Here is a 21,666-nt window from a genome sequence, read left to right as displayed (position 1 = left end):
GAAACAGAACAGGTCAGAGAGGCCAGTTTTTACACCAAAGAAACTCAGCAAGAGGCTGGTGTAATTGTTGGAGAAAGCTTCTTGTAGTGAGTTTGGGATTTTCATTGGGAAAACATAGCTGAGCAGATAAAAATCACAGGGGGCTGATAGATTTGGACTCAGGCAGTTTTAGAAACAAAAGCCAGAAAATAATCCCTCATTCTCCTTAAATTTAGTGGCAGAAAAAGATGAAATTTTCTAAAAATTATCTTTTGGTCATTTCATCTTTCAATTTTTCCATCACTAAAAGAAAATAAATATTTTTTGATCTTCCAGTTTACCTCAATGGTGTTTGACCACCACGATCTGTATTAGTCATTGGCATTTGTAACACAAGCTCACTGAACTCTGATTTAGAAGTTGACTGACCTAATACTTGTTTTTTCTGCTATCACACCTACTTTTCCTTTCTTCTAGAAGACATAAGAAGATCAAAAAGTATTTAATGTTTTCTTTTTGCCAGAGTCCTAACTACCTATTGCTGAATCTGCTAGCATCTCAGCACTTTTTACTGAACCACTGAGGTAGGAAAAGGAAAAAAAATCAGAAAAGAGCATCATACAAATGCTCACATAGCTAATTGTTTGATTTTCACTTGCTGGTTTTTATTTGCCAGCGTTTATCAATGAGAACTCGACTATGGGTTTAGATGTCATTACATTTAATTACAAAGAAATATCCTGCTAAGCCCTCCTGGAGTGAGGATGTGTTCCTGAAAATATTCCCACTGCAGAGCAGCTCATTAGATGCCAGTGCAGCTGCTGTGGCAGGCAGGGCTGGGAGCTCTGCTCCCCTCCTCACTCAAGTGCTGACAGCAGAGAGCTGCTGCTGCTGCTGCATCCCTCTCACTCATCAGCACTGAATTACTGCCTGGCCCTTCAGGGAGCACTCATAACAAGATTTGTACAGCAAGCATGAATGAAAACATAGGGCAGAGAGGAATTTGCTACACACAGAGGCATTTGCATGCCTATCTGCCCTGTCAGGAGCTTGCAGCTCAGGTGTGTGCCTTGGGGAAGGTCCCACACTGTGCTGACAGCTCTGTCACCAAGGGACCTCTTGTCCCTCTGTCCCAGAGATCACAGCTCAGCTTTCCCCAGCTAGCTCCTGTCTGTAACCAGCCCTTCATACTTCATTGAAATACTGCAGGCCAAATGAATCTGCTCTTTGGACATTTACAGTTCTTTTCCCAGGTAAATCAGTTTTCTAAACAACCCTGTATTTTCCACCTTCAATGTTCAAGTAGCCATTGCCAGTACTGAGAGCAGGGGCTCAATCTCCTTTGTTAGACCAAATCCTTCCTCGTGGTGCTCAAAGTCAGCCACTTAATGAAAAGAACAATCATCATTTTCCACCTGATGCACACAGCAGCATCTGATCCAAGCATCTCTGATCATACTGAATCTAAGAACCCACTTCAAGCTGCACAGCCATAAGAATATGAAATAAAACATAAGCTGCACAGCCATAAGAATATGAAACAAAAGCACCTTTCACAAGCTACACAGATCAAAATTTCTTTAGAACTTGCATTCTGGTAAACATAATCTACTTTGGAAGAAGCTGGAGACGTGTCAAACCTCAGCTGTGAATGTGAATGTATTTGTTTACATCACATGATTTTCAGAAAGGAATTATACTGCCTGATTCACCAGCTTGTTATTCCAGCTTCATGCCAGACTCATGGAAATCAGTCTCATTTCACTGGCATGAAGCTGGAATACAAGAGTGATGAATAAGGTCTGCAGCCTCACCACAGAGCAATCATGAATTATTACAACAAGCACAAAAGTCATCCTTCTCCTGAGCATTTTTGTGCCAAATTTTTAAATCTCTCCCTAAAATACATGATAAATATTAATACAAGTCAAATTCTAAACAATTACAATAAATCAAATATATTTTCTCAAAATATGTTTTGAAAGAGAATTAAAATTTGATTCTTTTCTCCCTTCTTAAGAAAGGACTTACTTTTCTGCCTCTTGCCTTGGTGTTGCATTTCTGCCTGACTTTGTGGCCTTCCAGTTGCTGCCAGTTCTGTAAGGCTTTATCCTGGCTTTGAATGAGCAGACACAAAATGGGTTTTGTGGAAAAAGCTGTCATGAAAAGAATAGTTCCACACAGAATCTTCTTTTTCTGAAACACAAGAGACCCTGTCCTGCTCCATGAGAGAGGTTCAGGTGAGCGAGGCAGTGGGCACAGAGTTCCTGATGTGAAGTCCTGGATAGGGGGACAATTCCAGGGCTGGCAGGTCTTCCCAGGGAGATAACCAACCCAGGGAGAAACATGCATGAAATAAACATTCTGTTTGGGCAGCTAATGTAAAGATTTGCTTTCATTCCCAATATAAACAATTTCTTCTAGTTGCTTTCTAAGCAGCACAAACTCCTCTTTGGTGAAGAAAATGGGGACAACTCCCAAAGAATGACTGACTAAATAAGATTAACCAGGAGGACGTAAGTACTTCATTTTTTCTTTTGATCTCTCAGATGAGACATTTTCTGGACCAAACAAAATTCTCTGACTAAATTTCCAGGAGAGACTCTGAGCCAAACTTTTCATGCAATTTGCAGCTGACCAGTGTGGACTTCTGGCATCAGAGCTGAGAGGAGGCTCTGGCAGGACCCCAGGGTGTCACTGAGGGCAGGAGCTCTGGGTCAGGGTTTGCCTCCACGCTGCTTGGAAGCTCCCTAAAATTTACTCATCACAAAGAGTGATGAGTAAATTAAACTTATTTAACAGCAAAGTATTTCTTTCTGTTTCCAGCATGACAGAGCTGAGCTCCATCAGAAGTCTGGAGTGTCTGCTGTGGTCTGAGCCTTGGCAGAGAGGAGTGCAGCAGTGCCTGGTGCTGCTGGGTGCTGAGGGGAGCTACAGGCAAAGTGAGTCCCATGGGAGTCCAACACATGCTCAGTGCAAATCCTGCACCAGCAAAGCCCACTGGGCAAAGGGGAATGCTGGAGAGAAGTGGAAGACAATCATTTCATCACTGACTTTATTAGCTCATAAGCAACAGCAAGGTTTGCCATTTTAAGAGTCAGTATTTTATCCTATATATACAGCATGAACTGGTAAGAAAAAAAATTAAAAGGACAAAATATTTTTCCATTTACTAAATAGTTCCAGAGTTAGTGCAACTGGGAAAGAACTTCAGCTGTACATGAACTGCCTCCTAGTCAAAACTCTTGCTCTTTTTCTGAACTAAGTAGTAACAGTCATCTCCATATTCACTACACCACTGAAGGGTCAGGCTAATGCATTCAAATAAGTAAAAATAATTGAGACAAACTGAAAAAAACTGCTGAGATTACTGATGGGAAATTTAAAATCCTTGATCTATCAGGAAAGCTGCTGGTAAACTCTCAAAATAAGTAAAGTAAGACTTAAAAGATATGTGATGGTTTACATATCACTCTTTTATGCACAGCTACTTAGAATGATTAAAATCTCCCATTGAGATTGAAACACTCATTAGGAAAAAAAATCCCTGATTCTTGCAGCAAACAAATGTAAACCAGGATGATACAGATTTTCTGGCATGAACCAGAAGGGAACTGGACAGCCATCATTTCTGGGTGCCCCAAACAGTGCTGGAGGCCAAACTCAACTACAAGGAAACCTCAGAAAATTAGACTTTCACAGACATACAGAACGAGGCAAAGGACAAAGACTGCAAGGCAGACCTAAATCACAAAATGCTGCCTCAAAGCTGCCCAGCTGTGTGGAAGGAGAACTCACCTCATTAGAGGTTACAGTGGCACAGGGGCTGTGCTGACCTGACAGATATCAATAAAGACTGCAGCTGTGCTGCATGGACCAAGGGCAGCTTCCACACTCACAGCACACTCTCACCTGGCCTGAAAGCTGGCAGGGAGGGACAAGGCTCACTTGAAGGAAATAGGAGAGCAGTGGAGATAAGAAAGGGTTTGGAGAGGTTAGAAGGCCAGGGCTGTGGAGAGGCTGCCAGCAAATACTCAGAGAAACAGGTTCAAGGAGCAGAAACATGAGTCTGCAATGAGTGTCCCCAGGCAAAACAAACTGCCAGACTACTAAATATCTTGTTAATGATTGCTGCTGTTTAACCAAATGCACCCAACACTCAAAAAACTTCCCAAGCAACTTGCAATTATTTTTGTACATTGATGAAGTCATAAAAGTGTTATTAGTTTGTGAAAAGACTTAAGAGTGTCATTAAGTACTTTCAAATACTCAAGGAAGAAAAGGACCTTGGGCAGACACCTGCCCAGGGCTGTGAGTCCATCAGGAACACTGCCCAGTGTTTGTAAAGTGCAGCTTTCCATCTGCTTGCTTGCTCTAGCTTCAGTCTGTGTTCAAATGACTGAAGATCTAAATACAATACTGAGGCAAAGATCATGAAGTAAAATCCATTGTTACCAGAAATACAGTGCTACCAAATCCCAGGATAAACTTTTAAACCATTTTCTAATAACTTCATGTGCAGGAATCAGTTGTGATGGAAAATGGCTCATAAGTGACCTACCCATCTCAGTCTTTGTATCAGGGCTACAGCTGCAAATGCCATCACTGTCAGTGGCTCCTTTCTTGGCTGGGAGCTGTAGGAATATTCTAAGCTCTAAAATAAAAACCAGCAGCAGCAGCCAAAACCAAAGAAACCCCAGGCAAACATTTCTTAGCATGCTGTAGCTCATAAAACCATTAAAAAATGCATCCTTTCTGAATGTGCTTGTACATTCTGGAAAGTGGCATTTGCCATGGGAGAAGAAAACCTACAAAACAACAAAATTTTTCCTTAGCCAGTGATTATTATTGCTGTCTTAGCAATTTCCTTCCTTTTGGAATAATACCTCAAGGATTTCAGTAAGAATGCTCTGCAAAGCTAGTCTTGGCCAACTGCTTGTGGCTTGCTTGTGGTTAGAATGCACATGCAGAGAGTTCCTCACATACATGTATCACCTTACATGGGAATCAAGTCAGCTACTAATAATAGCTCTCCTTGGGGGTTAGGACCCTTTTTTTTAAAAAAAAAAAGTAAAGCCATTGCTGGGTTTTCCAAGCTTTCAAAGAGTCAGCAAAACCAGGTTCCATAATCTCATTTTTGCCTTAAGCACAGCTAGGTGGGCTGGAACAGCCCAGGGCAATCACTGTTAGCTCAGGATAAGTCAGCTGTAATTTCCAAAGGCATTTGTCAGAATTTCTACTAACCTTCACACATACCAGAGACAGAGGGGACAGTGGCTTTTGTTTTACACATCTCCATCTGTACTAAGTCAGAAACACCTTGCTGTGATTCCTTTGGAATGAGCCTCATGCTCCTAAGGGATGTGCTGCCCACATTGAGGCCTGAGTCACACACCAGCATTTCAGAGGGCTTGAGAGCACTCCTCTGAACAGTGACATCCTGCTTGCTGTCTACTGCATCTCAAAACAGACAGTAAAAACCTAGTGCTGGTCAGCATCAAAAATCTTCCTGCTCACAATCCTTTAAAGGGAAAACTCTTTTTCCTCCCCTACCCCCTGTTCTTCCCCCCCCTTTAGTTCATCAGTACAATTCCACTTGGAAAAGAAAAGGACACAAAGCAGCCCTTAGTAATGCAAAGGTGTTGCTCTCAAACCAGCCTGGCTCTCAGGTTGGATGGCTCCCTGACTGTGCAGCTGTCCTGCAGATCCTAGCACAAAAGGGAAAAGCAGAGCAAGCACTTCAGCTGATGCCAGAGAGGCTGCTCTGTGGAGGTGGCCAAGGAAAGAGCAGGACAGGCTCATCTAAATCTTTGCTTTCTACCTGAGAACAGCCATGGCAGGAACTCCAGCAGGGCTTGAAGGGAATGCTGTCCCTGCCTGTCCCTGAGTGGTGCAGTCAGTGCAGAAATGTGCAGGGGATGGGGAGCCCGGGGACCAGGATGAGCCACACTCTGGTACCTGGGGATGGGGAGCCCAGGCACCAGGATGAGCCACACTCTGGTACCTGGGGATGGGGAGCCCAGGGACCAGGATGAGCCACACTCTGGGGCACATTGAGCTCACTGCTGTGCTGAACTTTCAATCTGCCTTGCTGCTGTTCATTTTCTCTGTGACTTTGCTTGTCTTACCAGAATGAAGGACATGACCTCAGGTAAAAAACACAACCTTTATAATGCTCCTTCATCTACTTAACACTGCTGGATCTTTTAGTGCAGTTTGGTTCCACAAGATGAGTCAATTCTCTGTGGGACATCTGCATGCTGGGTACCCCATGGGAAACGTGAACAAAGAAGGAGCAGGTCACTGTGCTTCATTCTGCTGCTCTGATAGTCTCTTGATCCTCCAGGAAAGACATTTGAAAAAAAAATCAGAAGTGATTTTAGATACAGACACAGGAATATGAAGTTTTGAAGGGGAGAAGGAGAAAACAGAGCTCTTTTCAATAGACACACAGCTTAAATCCATGCCAGAACTGCTTTGGTTACTGTAAAAAGAGACTGCACTGCTCCATCAGCTCTTGTTTCCACCAGCTGATGACACAGGCAGCTCAGACTCACAGGAAAGCAAAGCTGAGCTCTGCAGCTCCCTGCACTCTTGCTGAGTTTCTGTGCCTTCTGCAGCTGGCAAAGCCTTTCAGGACTGATAGGCTCAATTTGTTCAGTCTCTGCTAGCTTTAGGTCCAGATTCACTAAATTCACACTTTTGTTGTATTTTGAAGTGCAGTTTCAACTTCAGTAATGCCACAGAAAGAGTTAAAATCTGTCTCTAAGAGCTCAATAAATGGGCTACCTTGATTGATGCTTTAAGTGCAACCCCTTCCCAATATTCTGAACATAATGAGGTTAGTGCTAAGAGCTGGCTTCTCTCTCATCTGTCTGCATTATCTATTTATTCTGCACACGTCACCATGGTAAATGAGGGCTGCATTAAGTACTAAATAGCAGAGGTCAGAAAAACCCTGTGTTGTATTCTTTTCCCCTCAGCAAGGCTGAAACATCTAATAATGGATTTTAGTTTATTGCCTGATGTGAACTAAAAAATACATTGAAAATACCAATACTAGCACATTATTGAAGTTTGATTTAAACATAATCTCAAAAAACCTCTCTTGATATTCTTATTTCAAAAAATTAATCTTATAATGTTTAAATAGACTCAATTTCAAATATTCTCTGATTTTTTTTTCCATTAAACAACCCTCCCCCCCCCAAAAAAAAAAAAAGAATCTTTGCCACAGGCTAAACCAGACATATTTTGATCCAGAGCCTTTTTTTAAAATGGCATCAGCACCCCAAATTTTATACTCCTGTAGTTGTATTAAAGATAGCTTAATTATTTTGACTGTAAGAAGTCATTACACCTAGGCACTTCATTTTTTAACTAGAAAACTCACCATCTATTCCGAATTCTCTGCAAAGCAAACTATATGAGGTGAGTAAGTATTTGGCACAGTGCAAATCTGTGAAGAGCTCCTCTTTACAGAGAGCAAAATATTTAGCCTCCTGGGTGCAATGAAGTTAGAATCTGCCCAGCTGACTTCCTCAGCAGCCCAGGCAGCCCTGCCCAGGGCTGCTCCCTGCCAGGGCAGGGCTCTGTCCTGCTGTTCTCACCGAGGTGATAACAAATGCAAACATTCCAAAGGCTTATCAGGCCTGACCCTGGCTGATCAAGCAGCTGGGGAGCTGTAATGTGAAGCCATGTCTATTAAAAATCATTTGCAAATAATCTCCTGGGGTGGAAGGAGGCTGTTTCTATGGTGCTTTTGTATAAGGAAGAAGGAAAACAGACAAAGAGTACAAAGTTCAGCCTCTAAAAATACCACATTCACTCTCAGATAGTTCCAGGGACACTGACCCTTCCAACACAGAACCAGTGGGAGGCAGGCAGCAGGAGGAACAAGTGGAATCATGGTCCACATTAGGAGTTGAGCTGCACTGGCAAATAAAAAATTATTTCAATTCATTTCTTGGGTGTTCAAGGCTGGAACAGGAGTAATGGATTAATGCAATTCCATCCATACTGGGAGTAAATAAATCTTTGGGGGTTTTGGCTTCATGCCCTCTCAGCTGCAGCACTTCTCTGATGTAGGCACAAATCTGGGTCCTGGTTGTGAATATCCAACCCAGAGCTTTCCTGGGCAGTGTTAGCACCCTGGACTGCCCCAGCTCACAGAGGGACAGTAGGCTCTGGTGGGTGGGAGTGACTCCTTCCTGCTTTGACCTAATTTACTCCCTTCAGCCAACTAGGAGAAACTAGTTTACAGGGGTCACATAAAATGTACCTGCACAATCAATAAAGACCGAAAACGAAGGATAAAAGGATAAATGGATAAAAATAAAAATTCAGTAAAATAAGTGAATTTTGACCAGAACATGCAAAGCAGCTTTTTGTTTTGACTGTCCCTGTGTAGCTGTCAGACCCTTCACTCTTTACTGACTCTAGAGGCAGCCCAGACTCTATCTGGCCTCTATATGAAATATCACATATTTCTTACTGTTTCATACTGTGTGGTTTACACAACTGCTAAAATACTCACAGGGAATGTTTTTATTTGTGAATTACTGTGTTCAGGACAGCAAAAACTGTGCAAACACAGCTGGCTGCTGTGGGGATAGTGCTCTAGGCAGAGCACTGCTCACTGCATCCCAGCCAGCCCTGGCCTTGCCCTCCAGCCTGCTGCCCTGCCTGCTCTGCAGGGACCATGACAGCTCTGCTGACAAGGGATGGCAGTGACACAGAAACCCTCATCCTCTCAGGGAAATGGAGCATCTTCATGAAATGGAACGTTTGCATGAATAATCAAAACAATCTCTTTTGAAAATTGGTTGTTTCTTTCTGGAGCCTGTGAGCTGTTCCTTCTGGGCTGAATAAAGAACAGCTCAAGCACAGGTTCTTGACATTTTTTTTCTTTTTCTGGAATTGTTCAAATCCTTGAGCTTGCCTTTTAGTATGCATGGAGTCTGTATTCACAGTGTGAGGGACTTTTGCTGTGCCTTGTCCCAGGGACTTCTGAGGGTCTGAACAGCAGAGTGAATCCAGAGTAACCCAGCTGAAAAAGCCTGTGAGCACAGTGTGCACAGGTAAGAAGGAGGGATGCTGCCTGCCACTGAACATCTGCAGTCCCACTTCACCCTTCATTTCAAGCACAGACATTTTTATCTCTGTTCTGGAGCCCCTATCACCTGTCAGGTCTTACACAGTGTTTACTTTCCATATTTCAGTGTTTATCTGTGTCAGACAGTCCTACCCAGCACAGGCTGGAAGCACAGGAAGGCCCTCACTGCCTTGGCAAGACCTCTGAACACCCTGGGGCCATTGGAAATGCACTCTGGGCTATGCCAGCCCTCTGCTGTGAGGGGACACAAATGGTTTTCATTGCTTTTGAAGCACCTCCACAGACTCCTGGGCTGATACAAAAAGAGACAGAATACTTAAATGGCATATACATTTAGCATATAGAAAGACCAACTAGTTTGACCAAAAAAAAAAAAAACTACAGCTAATGGCAGTTTTTATTCATGTACTGCTTTTTTGACTGCTCTATTACCACATTTGAAACCTAAATCTGCAATTGAAAACAGCTGCTGTTTGGCTTATTCAGTCTCTAGCTCTTGGACCAAAGTAAGCAGTATGTCCTACCAGAATCTCAACAGTTTGAAAAACATATCAGTTTCCATGGACTCTGAGACCAAGAGTCTTCTGCTGAGATTTTTCCCTGGGAAGGTACAGCAGAACTACTTGGCAATGCCCAGAAACACCTGCCTCCCACTGAGCAGGTCTTTTCTTGAGCTCAGTTTATTTTGTCTTGGAAGAATAGAAGAAAAAAATTGATCATTAGATCTAAACCCAAACACATTCATTCACCTAGAAGCATGATCCAACTCATATTAGTCACAAACCTTAATGCTGGGCAAAGTGACTCACATTAATCCCATCAAGAATGTGCTGCTGGTACAGCTTGCATCAGCAGAAAAGCACATCTGGCTGTGGTAATGAGATTTACTGTGCAGGCAAAGTCCAGGAGTGTCTAAAACCAATTTAGCACTAAAACTTCAACTGCTTTGGGTTGCCATGGGATTGACAAAGGTGTAAGGACAGATTTTCCCCCACCACTCACCTGGCTGTGTTGTTTGGGGCTGCACTAAATAATACTGGCACTGCCCATGAGGCATCTCAGCAGAGCTCTGGGGAAGTGGCAGTGAGCTGAAAGGCAGGATCCTTTCTGGATAACCAAACATCAGCTAGGAATGAGAAAGCAAAACTGCTGATGTGAGCACCTCCCTTGTTCAGAGCCAGGTACAGATTGCTCCTCTTCAAGTTGTGATTTCCAGCACTCAGTTAAAAAAAAAAAAGCCCACTCAGGTGGGCTGTGCTCTACTGGGAAGGCATGCTCTATATTGCTTTTGCAGTGATAATATATCCTTACTGCTTTGGAATGAGGTTTGCAAAGCCCAAAAAGGCAGCTGTATTTCTAAACACAGAGTAACATTTACGTTCCAAGCAAGGAAGTCAAAACGGGCAACCAAGCAGAAAGGGGGGTTGGAAACAGCAAATACATAGAAAATTTAGATACACAAAAGTTTATCCCAATGTTTGCCCGCACTCCAATGCTTCAAGAAGACTGAACACTTTGACATAAGCTGAAGAGCCTTTGCCAGCCAGACTGTTTGATGTTGTGCTGGCTCTGTGACAAAGCCAGAGTGTGCAGGAATGCTGGCACTGCTCTCTGATCAAAGAGAGCCCTAATGGCATTAAACCTGAGCTGTGGTCTGACCTGCTTTCTTCCCTCAGCCATCACTTCTCTGCGCTGCCACCAGCTTTTCCTTGAGCTGTTGCCTTACAATATTCTGCTGTTTTAAAGCGTGCTCAGATGTTTATTTCAGCTGATAAGAATTGATATTCCTATATTTTCTGCTATGCTGGGCATGGAGACAGGAGGTTGGGCATAAGCAGAAAAGGCTGCTTGTGATGGTGATGCTCAGTTCCTGTTGAAGTTCTCCAAGGATATTGCAAGGGGAAAAGGAAGCAGGAGAGCTTTAACAATTTTTGGACTGGACAATTGTGTAGGGTCATAGTTAAATATGTCTTTAAAATTAAGCATGTGCTTATGCTCCTTTTATAAAAGGCAGGTGTAGAGCAACTGTGGCTGCAGCAGCATGTGAGTGGGTCACCCCAGAGCCCACACAGCACCCCCACAGGATGAGATGCTGCCCATTTGTGTAGCTCTCTCACTTTGTACTTGCCTTTGCCTTCACAGATGGAGAGAGGGTCTTAAAATTTCCAATAAAAGTAACCTGCTTTGCCATTACAAAATCAAACATCAGATGCTCAGAAGATACAGCTCCACTGCTGGCAACTGAAGCACAAGAGATTAAAGTGATTTCATAACTCAAGGCTCAGCTTGCTAGAGCTGGTTTCTCTGCTCCAATGGGACACAACCCATCAAAGAGCATTTTACAGGTAGAGTTAAGGGTTTCTTCATGGCTATGTTGTTTCACAAGGTCATGTTGTTGTCCACTGCAATCCCTGCTGCTGCTGGAGCTCAAGTTTCTCTTTTGCTGACTGTGATTGCACCTATGCATGATGCCAACCAGAGTGGGCATGAGGGAATGGGAGAGTCAGTGATGCTACAGACTGCATAGGAGCTCCTGTAGTCACAGTCACCACCTGACTTTGAAACATCCAGTGTGGTCTAACACTGCCTCCTTGAAAGCAAGGAAGTCAAGCAGACTCTTCTTAGAGTTTTTGAGCAGCTGTCATTGGTTTGAAATTACCTAGGCCTAGTAGATATTCCATCTTCACTTTATAACACAATTGACCTGACCTAAACAGGTGAAGGCGTATCCCTGCCAAAGCTGTAACAGGCATCAGGGATGGATGAAAGGACTTAACAGAGAACAACTTTTAGATCTTTCACAGAAGAACTCAAGCTGAATTTATTATGAAGTTTTTAAATGTCCAAACACATTTTATTGCCTTCTGGTTTCCAGATGGGTGTGCATCCAGAACACCAGAACACCACAAATATGCCACTTTTTTTTCCCCAGCTGCAATCAGAAGCAGCTGTAACAGAAGGCTATAGAAAAGTCTGATTCTTAGAGTATGCCTGTCTCTGGTTCTCAAAATAAAGAGAAATTTAGATAATGTGAGTAAACTTTGTAGGGGCATCCAAACATTTAGGATTGCATTAGGACACGTATTTCAAACTCTTGGAAGCATATCCTTCACTAGCTCCTTGCACCTAATGAAGGAAGTGGAATGCTCCAGTGGGTAAAATTCAAGGAACAAGGCTCTCATTTAGCCCAGCTCTAATAAAATAGGGTGGCTCTGTCAGTATCACTGGAATTCTCTACTGCTCAGTTTTCCCATTGTTCTAGGGAATCACACTTCTAAAGCAATTTGTTGGATTATCAGGTTACCACCCCTACTTTTTTTTTTTTTTTATTATTAATTAACTGCATCAATTTGCAGTGATGAATTTACTATTTTTGGAGGCAAATTTTGTTCAGCATCCCCCTGAATTCTACTCAAAATCCAGTCACTGATCATCATTTTGGGATTTAATCAGCAAGGTGCCAAGGGGCCCTAGGACCAGCTGACTCTGAACGCTGAAGGGACACAACCAGCTCAGAAGCTGTACAGCACCTTGCAAGGTGAAGACCACAAGGGCTGTATTTGGTATTTGCACATCCATTGTAAACCTGTTTTCTGCCTTTCCAAGCTGGCTTTGCAGTCCTTTTACTGCACACACCCTGTCCAAAACACTTGGCCCATGAAGGAGGTGACCCCCATGGAAATCTGCATGAGCCTCGTGGGGAAGGGCAGGAAAATGAAGCTGCTTTTAAAGTTTTAATTTTTATCCAGCTTTATGGAAAGTTTTAAATCAGGAGAAGGTTATAATTTAGCCAAATAATAAATTCATTAATATTAGCTCCCAGTATCAAGCAAGAACAAATAATATCTAAATAAACAAATCTAAATAAGTGAAGACAAATGCTAACTCATGGGCTTATTTGGAAGTTGGCTGAAACCTGCAGCAATCCTGACTCATAATAAAAATGATTTATTTAAAGACTCATTATGAACATTGCAGGAAAGGTGATAACAGACATGTACCACTTTGTTTACAGTAAAATATCCTGTAAATTAAAGAGTTCTTATTCTTTGTTTGGTTTTGATTTGGTATTGTACCAAGTATCTGTTTATAAAAGGAAATATGACGGTACAAAGAGATTAACAGTGAAGGTGAATTTGCTTTAAATTAAGTCCTAGCAACACAGACAGTGTAGACCCCACTATTATCCTATGTAGGTAAAGAAAATCAGTTGAAAGCAGATCTTTCATGCACCATTTTTGAGAGCTGAGCTACCTGAAATTCAGGACATAAAGCTACTCTCCAAAAGAATTTTAAAAAAATATTCAGGTGACTAAGAAATTTGGCAGGAAAAAATAAATGTTGCAAAGCACAACAAAAGAAAAGGTTGATATAAAGCAGGTACTGTGTTCCAAGGGATTAAGTATTGAGGATTTTGTCCCTTTTTGTGGATTTTTTTTTGTTTATAACACTCCCTAAACAGCTTATGAAGGAATCTTTCTGAAGTCATGTTTATATGACAAAGTATGTCTCAACCTTAAATCATCCCATCCCACAGGGAATCTTCTGTGGGGACTCCTGGATGAAGATAATTATTCACAGTTGGAAAAGAATCATTAAAAAAAAACATGACATGTTTTATCAGGAAACTAGAAGAGAATTTGTTCTGTAGAAACAACTCCTTGAATTCATGCTGGACCCAGCCTGGTATCTCCAGGGGTCAGACTTCAGGGGTCTCCAAGCTCTCCACCCATTAAAAGAAAATACTTGTGGATGGAAGAATTTCATCTGGGTCACAGTAATTCTCCTTCTACATACAACCAAGATTGACATGGAGGATAAAATTGTGAAATCAATGACATTATCTGAAGGCCAGGAGCTACCTGTGTTCGTGGGGTTTACCAAGATCTGTTGTTTGATATTTAGAGCTAAAAATTAAGAGCTAAAAAATTAATTCTGGATTTTAAAAGTCATGTAGTTAATCAAAGCAGTTTGCAGGCAGTCCTGTGTATGCAAGCTCAGTGGTGTAAAGGTGTGCTAGCACTCACCTGGGGGCAGGTGTTCATTCATGATGACAAGGGATGCTGGCGTGGGCCTTCTTTTCCTGATCTGTAACAGGTATAAACCAAGGGCAGTCAGTAGAGCCCATCAATGGCCACACAAAGCAAAGCAAAGCAAAGCAAATAATCTGTCTGGTGTCCTCCAGAGTAGAGCAGGCAAAGTTAGAAAGGAAACTATTTAAAGAACAGCAGCACTCACTGAGAGCCTGTCTGGTCTGGCAGCAATCAGGGTCATGCTGCTGCTTGTTCAGGGAGACCAAAGGCATGGGGAGAGCTGTCCAAAATACCTTTGGGATTTGTAATCATCTCGACTTCAGTTTTTTTGGACGTGTTTTGCTGAAAAATATCAGCCATATCTTAAAATATTGACATTTAGCTTTGCATCAGGGAGATGGTTTCATAGTTTCTGAGCTTGTATGTGCAAATACCTAGTACTGCCATAGCCCTCTCAGGTAATAACTAATAATGTTTTGTAAGTGCATTTCAGAGTTTTGCAGGTGTGAACTCATGTTTCTTAACTCTTGTCAGAGGTGTTACCACAGTAACAGTTCTTTAACTAAAAATACTCCAGTATTTAGGACATTAAAAAGAGTATTTCCAGTACAGCAGATTCTACAGACCAATACATAGTCCTGAATTGTATACAATTCTTCAGACTTTATCTGGGTAACTACTTTTGTTCCATTAACAGGGGCTGAACTACATGGTATTGGAATACCCTCTTGTAAAGCACACATTTGCACTGAAAGCTTTGTGTGGCTTCACAAAATCCTCCAGGCCTGAAATTCTATTGGATTTAAGATAGAGACCAGGAGCATTTAAGCTAGAAGCCATTCTGACACAAAACCTCAATGTCAGTGCCTTTGTTCTTTTTTATTTGCTGAGCCAACATCTGTATTTAGCTAGGTTCAAATTTTGCTTTCAGAGGTGTAAATGGAAAGTTACATCATCAGGGTTAATGGGTTTATTCTAGATTAGTGTAACTGTAGCTGACTGTAGAATTTACTATTTTAATTTCATCACACACCCACAGTGAAACTGTATAGCACTTGGAATCAAACTCACAACACACACACACACAAAAAAAAAAAAGACTGCCCATAAATACCAGGCAGAAAATAGGCTACAGCATTTCAGCAGCCATGGGAATTCCAGGAAATCCTAATCCTATGATTCTCACAGATTTCAGAAAAACACCAGAACACATTCTGCTGAAATCCATTGCAGAAGTATTCTGTAGGGTATGGACAGCTTCCCAGCTCAGACGTGCCTGCAGGCAAAATGAGGACCCACAACAATTCTTTTCTGCACCCTTCTAATATTTCACATTCAATGGTCACTCCCAGCTCATCATTTTCTGGAAAAAGTCTCTGCCTTTTAAGAGACACAACATCAGTGTATTCAGGAAACCAGATGACTGTCCTGAAGGTGCAAATAATTTCATAGCTCCTGGTGTGGAACTTTCAAGGTTATCATATTCCCCTGGTGCCACCTAAAATCAGAGTACCCAGACAGAAGCAAATGTTGAGGACAACTTGCACAGAGAGAAATATACTGGGTCACCTAATTAAGATTTATACAGTTTTCTCACAAGACTGCCTGAGACCTTTTATTAGGCACATCTACACATAGCTGTACACAGGAATAGGTGTCTTTTCCTCCTTATATATATATATATATATATATATATATATAATCTCAGTAATATATATATTATTATGTGTAGCTTTTGGGAGTGAGTTAAAACCTATAATAGCACACATATTATTCCAGCAAGGACATAAGTACAGCATATTTCTACATATACATATATTTTCAGGCACGTAAAGCACTGTAAAAATGACTTAAAGACTGTAAAAAATCGTGAGAAATACAGGAAGTAACTGAAATGACGACTACTGTGCAAAACATTAATTGTATTTTCCCATGTTAAATGAAAGGTAAATAAGATGTTTTCCCAATCTTTCTGTTAGGTATCTATTATGAACTTCATGCTTTTCTTTAGGTAGTTATAATACACTTGAACTGATTTGTTGGGAATGTATTCATTGAGTGGATTTATGTGAAGTGTAAGTGTTAGGGTGGAAGTGCAGTTACAGAAAAGGCACAATATACATTAATAAACCTACCCCAGATGAAGAAGCCTTATTCTGGCTAGAGGACATACCTTTCTCCCTCTTTATCAAACACCACTACAACCTCCAGAGTACTTAATCTAGCATAAACTAGAATTATACGTATCTAACATAAGCCAGAAAAGCCTTTAGGCCACAAGTATCCCTCGTGCCCACCCCATTCCCTGGAAAGGAGACCCATCCTCCTTACCTGCTCAGCTGCCTCAGGGTCTATCTGGCTCTGGAACAGGGGCACAGCAAACTGGATTTTTTTGGGGCTGTTGGGCTCCATGGCGATGCTGAGCTGAGGCAGGCGAGGGCAGAGCCTGGAGCTGAGGCTGGCTCCGTCCCCGGGCCGGGCTGGAGCTCGGCAGGAACAGCTGTAGCTCCCGACTTAGCCCGGGAATCTGCGCCAGCCCAGCGACTCCCGTACTCCACATCCACAGAGATGCCACTGCCTTGGCTATTTTCTTTCTTTTTTTTTTTCCCCCTCTCCCCTCTCTTCAGCAGCCCTTCAGCTCCTCTCAGCAGAAAGCTGGAAGGAACAATAAGCTAATTGTGCACCGGCTCACTTCCACATCTGCCAAGCACTCACTCAGGAGCTAATTGAAAATGCAATACTAGCACTGCACGGCCTGGAGCCTGGGGATTTGGAAAAGAGGAGCTCTCCACCGTGCATTACTGACTGCCTGCTCAGAAGTGCAATGCAAGCTCCCTCTGAGTATTGCTGATGGGCTCTTAATTATTGATGAACACAAATCAGGAAGTTTTCAGATTTTGGGGGTGGAGGTAGCAGAAGGGGTGGATTCAAAAATTCCATCCATCTCTGTTACAGTGTGCCAGACCCGCTCTCCTCTTTGCACACATCAAACAATCCCCTTTGCTCTTTCGGATATTTTTTTAATCCTACAGTTTTATTAAATCTTACAGGAAGATTTTTGGTAATGATGCTGCAGAGTTGTCCACAATTTCATGATGTTTCTCTGGTGGGTTTGCACCTTAGGCCTGGTTTTCATATTTAGGCTGTGATTTCTTTTGGTGGACTCCAGATACTGAGAACACTCCCATTAGAGCCAGCTCTCTGGGCTGCCTCGTGCTGAGCACATCCACAGGCATCTCATTCTATCCAAGTAAAGCAGAATGTAGTGTTTACTCAAGATTGCATTTTCTCTCCATTAACTCTAGAAAAAGGAAACATGATTCAGACTACTTAAACCACTTTTGGATGACTAAAATCCAGGCTAAATCCTACTTAAGGGTACAAAATCTGTGCCTCATTCCAAGACCAGGAAAATTATTTGGTCAATTGTATCAATAGTGCTCCTTCGTGAATATAATTGATTTTGATTTGTAATTTCATGTTAATTCAAAAGAAGTGTGTGAAACAACATCCAGCAATCACTGACCTAACCTACCTCTTTGCAAAACTCAGAGGAATTTGAAAATGTTCTTTGTTGAGGCCACTGAGAGCACTAAGGATTTTCACAGTTCACCACAAGCTTATATTGAGTGACTCCCTGAGTACTTTCCCACCTGTGCCAGTGGAGGAGGGGGGAAGGAGTGAGGATTGTGGGTGAGAGCAATGCACTGGCCATGCACACAGAACAAACCAGCAAGTCAGACATGAAATACTTGTTTGGCTTTGATTTTTGCAAATTAAACCCAGGGCACATTAGTGGAACACCGGGCTGCATCTGAACAGAGGCAAGCACACAAGCTAGCTGGTTGGGGAAGGACCTGATACAGCTTAGGAGGGGAGGATAAACTTTAATCTAAGGATCCAGTTGGCTCAATGATCAAAAATAACTCTGCATGGGGGCCAAAATTCCCCTCCTCACCCAAATCAAAGCTACTGTGAACCATAGTGGATTGCAGCTGACAGCTAGTAGCTGGCAACTTTCCTGTTCAATTTCTTGTGATAGTTTAGGTGGCAATCACTTAGACTTTTGAATCACAGAAGAGTTTGATTGGTCAGGACCTTCTGGAGATACTTGATCCCACCACCTCTGCCTGAGACCAGGTTATTCTGGGACCTCTCAGTCTGACTCCTGAATGTTTTTGGTGCTTAAGTGAAATGCTTAGCTTCATTTACCACAGCAAATGAAAGAGGTGCACTAAACACTGATATTCAGTGTTTCATATGCCCATTTTTAAGCCTTCACTGTTCCTACAAAGACAAAACAGAATTTGTTTTATAGACTTCCACAGTTAGAGTGCAATTGTAAAAGTTGTGGTGGCACAATGCAGTCTAAGGCACCAAAGTAAGAGAGGCACACTCTGCTTTCAGCAGGACAATTAGAGAGTTGTTTTCAGTCTAATTATCCAATTTCACAGTTCCTTCATGCACAGATGGGCCATTATCAAGGACAGCTTCAGACATACCAGGGATATATACACACACCCACATACACCTGGGGGAGGACATAAGCAGGGGTCTGAAGTTGTGGCTTTCCTCTTGATCTTTGATACTTGAAAGAAAATAATGTTTGTTTTTGCTGTGAGATACTGTAAGAAAAATGTCTTCCAGATGCGTTGCTACCATAAATATTAATAAATTGTATATTTTAAATATCGAGTTTCTCTAGAAAATACCTGTTTTCCATAAAATATCTATTCTGGATGTCTACAAAACTTCATGTAATAAATTGTACAATGGCAATTCTAATATATGTTACTGATGACAGGAGCTATAATTATCACTGCAAAGGCTTAACATTTCTTATGTTAATGACAAAATAATTTTATAAACCATGCTCAGACAGTAAAAATTTATTAAAATATGAAGTGCTCAAAGGAATATAACAGTGTGTTTCAGCTCCAGACTGCTGGACATTGCTGTCCAAAGGAATCATGTCTCAAATGCATCTTTATTAATGGTATATAAGAAACAAGCTGAGCAACCCTAAAAAATCCCAAACCAACAAAACCACTTTTTGGCAGATTCTGAAGGGAGACAGACAGCAGGACAGACCAAAACACAAGGACTAATCCTTAATGGGGCTGGCTAGGGCTGGGAGACAGCCCCCCCAATGATGTGATGTGGAAGCATTTGCTTCCTGCAGCTTTTCTCCCTGTGCCTAACTGGAGCTGGCAGCCCAGCCATCTTCCCATGCACTGACACAGTAACAGTATTTTTAAAATAGTATAAGGGGCACAGTGAGAGAGCACTCGGCTATAGCATTTCAGGATGCCTACCTTGGCTCCCTCTTACACCAATTTGCAGCATTAGAAGTCTGCAGGCAAACTGTGCTGGCATTTTCTATAGACTGCATCATAGTCTGGGGAGAGCTGAAACACTTTTAAGTACTGACACATCCTTCTAGTTCATCTTCTGTTTTTAGTTCACTCCCCACACTTCAGTTTCAGATGCCTTCATGATTCAGCTAAAACTATGATGGAGTTAAAAACAAGAACTGTCCAAGCCTTTTCCTTCCTGTGTCAGTCACTATGTTCTGGTATGAAGCACTCACTGCCTTTTAACACATCCTGCAGTAGGGATGAGCTATGGAAGGGCTCGTGGCAAAGTTCCTGCTTGAGCTATTTCCCTGGTGTCCAGGAAAGGTTTATATCTTGTTTCCAGCCAAAGACAAGGCTCCTGGGATGGCAATTCCAGGGTGCTGGTTCTGCACTCTCTGCACAATTTTTGTTGTGTCTCTGATCAGCCTCAACTCCTCTGGTGCAGTCAGAGACTACTGCAGCATCACTCTGGAGAGGAGAGCTGGAGTCCCTTGTAAAACAAACCTGCTCAAGGCTTTGGCTCCTAAATTCACCAGTGCAGATGCAGGGAAGCACCAAGTTGCAGTGCCCTGATCCAACAGGGGGCCTTTGCAGAGCAAGCTTGGACGTGGCAATTCTTCCAGTGTGTCTCAGACACAGCTGTAGCCACTGATGTGTGAGTGATTTAACAAAGACATGTTGACCTGTGCTTTCCCTGGGCTCTCCAGCTGACCCTCTCCTCACAGCAGCATGTCCTCAGCATGTCCTGGGCAGCCCCAGCAGCATCAGAGGGAGAAACACTGCAGTGCACTCTGGCTTTCTGCTACAGCCCAAAGGGCTTCCACGTGCCCCTTCCTTCTGCCTTTTTCTAAAAAACTGAAGAACAGCTTCTTCCCTGCCTTTGCCCAGACATGGGCACCAGTTTGCCCTTTGGGGCTCTGCACTGTGCCTCATTCATGGGTGCTTAAATCAGATGGAAGCCTTCCAAGAATAAATATTACATATTCAAAATGACACTGACATTTTCCTTTCCGAACAGCATTGCAAACAGGGTGACTCCCACTGAGCTGCTGGAAACACAGTCTGCTATTTATGTATAGAAAATGCAAAGAGTTTAAAACTTGCCAGGGAGGTAGAATGTAGAGCAGATCTCATCTGCCTCATGAGTACCAAGTACTGCCACAGCCAGGTCGAGAAGAAGACCAGAAAATCTTTCTGAGCAGTGACAGAGTCAGTGGGACATTCACTGAGAGCTGTTGGCCTGGAAACAGCCTAACCCAAATTTCCATTGCCAGTTCTTATCCATGGAGTATCAGGTTTGGACTTGTTTATGTACTAACTATATATGTAGATACATAAAGCCTAGATAAGTAAAAAGATACAGCTATTTCTATTTATACAAGCTCTTTAGTTAAGATAATAAATAATTCCTCAGCAGTATGGTTTTAATCTGAATTAAAGGACTCACAGAAGGACTCACACTTTCTATTCCAGTCTTCCTCCACACTTTGAAGTAATGTACAAACATTTACTGCTAGATCCCATCCACCACCATCAATGGAATACACACATCCAGAACACAGGAAAGGAGCTGGATTAATGGGACATGACCTGAGCAGACAGTCAAAGGATTCTTGCCTAATATGGACTATAGTTCAATAGTGCAGGAAGCAAAACACTGGTACTGATTTTAGGAGGGTATTTCAGCAGGAAAAGATGCTACAATTTGCTTCCTTACCAAGAATAGGGTAAATCTAATACATCTTTCAATAAACAAAACTGTGTCCTGTACATAGGTTTTAGAACAAAATTATATTACGTTATTTCCATATTAAATCTTTAATACAAAAGTTGCCTGACTATATCACTGAATTAAACAACCGAAATATAAAATTCAGTTGTTACTGTAATTTTTTTTAAAAAAGTTAAAATATAGATCACATAGAAGATAAACCAAGGAATGAACTTCCACAGTTTCAGAGTCTGAGTTAGAAAACTCCTGTGCAAACATATTCCCAGGCAGAAAATGAAAAGCCACCAAGTACCTGTAAAAGCTCAGCATCCCAATTTCAGAACATGCTCTTAAATTTTTGAATTTGAGTCTTCTCAGATGGCTCTTCTTTCTTGTCTCCTCCACCCCCTCTTAGAACATGCTAGACCAAAAGATATCACAACAATCCTCAAGGTCCTGCCTGTAGCATCT

General features: G+C 42.1%; 1 protein-coding gene across 1 annotated transcript in view; it reads right to left on the bottom strand.

Moving 5' to 3' along the window:
- PPP1R1C (protein phosphatase 1 regulatory inhibitor subunit 1C) overlaps positions 1 to 16,991 on the bottom strand; it is a 45,812-nt gene extending 28,821 nt beyond the window's left edge. The window contains 3 exon segments of the mRNA XM_009088038.4: positions 14,122 to 14,182; positions 16,459 to 16,582; positions 16,584 to 16,991. Coding sequence (XP_009086286.3) covers positions 14,122 to 14,182; positions 16,459 to 16,582; positions 16,584 to 16,687 — 289 coding nt within the window. The 5' untranslated portion in view covers positions 16,688 to 16,991.
- Positions 16,992 to 21,666: the final 4,675 nt, after the last annotated feature.

Source organism: Serinus canaria, chromosome 7, assembly GCF_022539315.1.
Source record: "Serinus canaria isolate serCan28SL12 chromosome 7, serCan2020, whole genome shotgun sequence".
Taxonomy (NCBI): domain Eukaryota; kingdom Metazoa; phylum Chordata; class Aves; order Passeriformes; family Fringillidae; genus Serinus; species Serinus canaria.
This window is presented reverse-complemented; position numbering and strand designations above follow the sequence as displayed.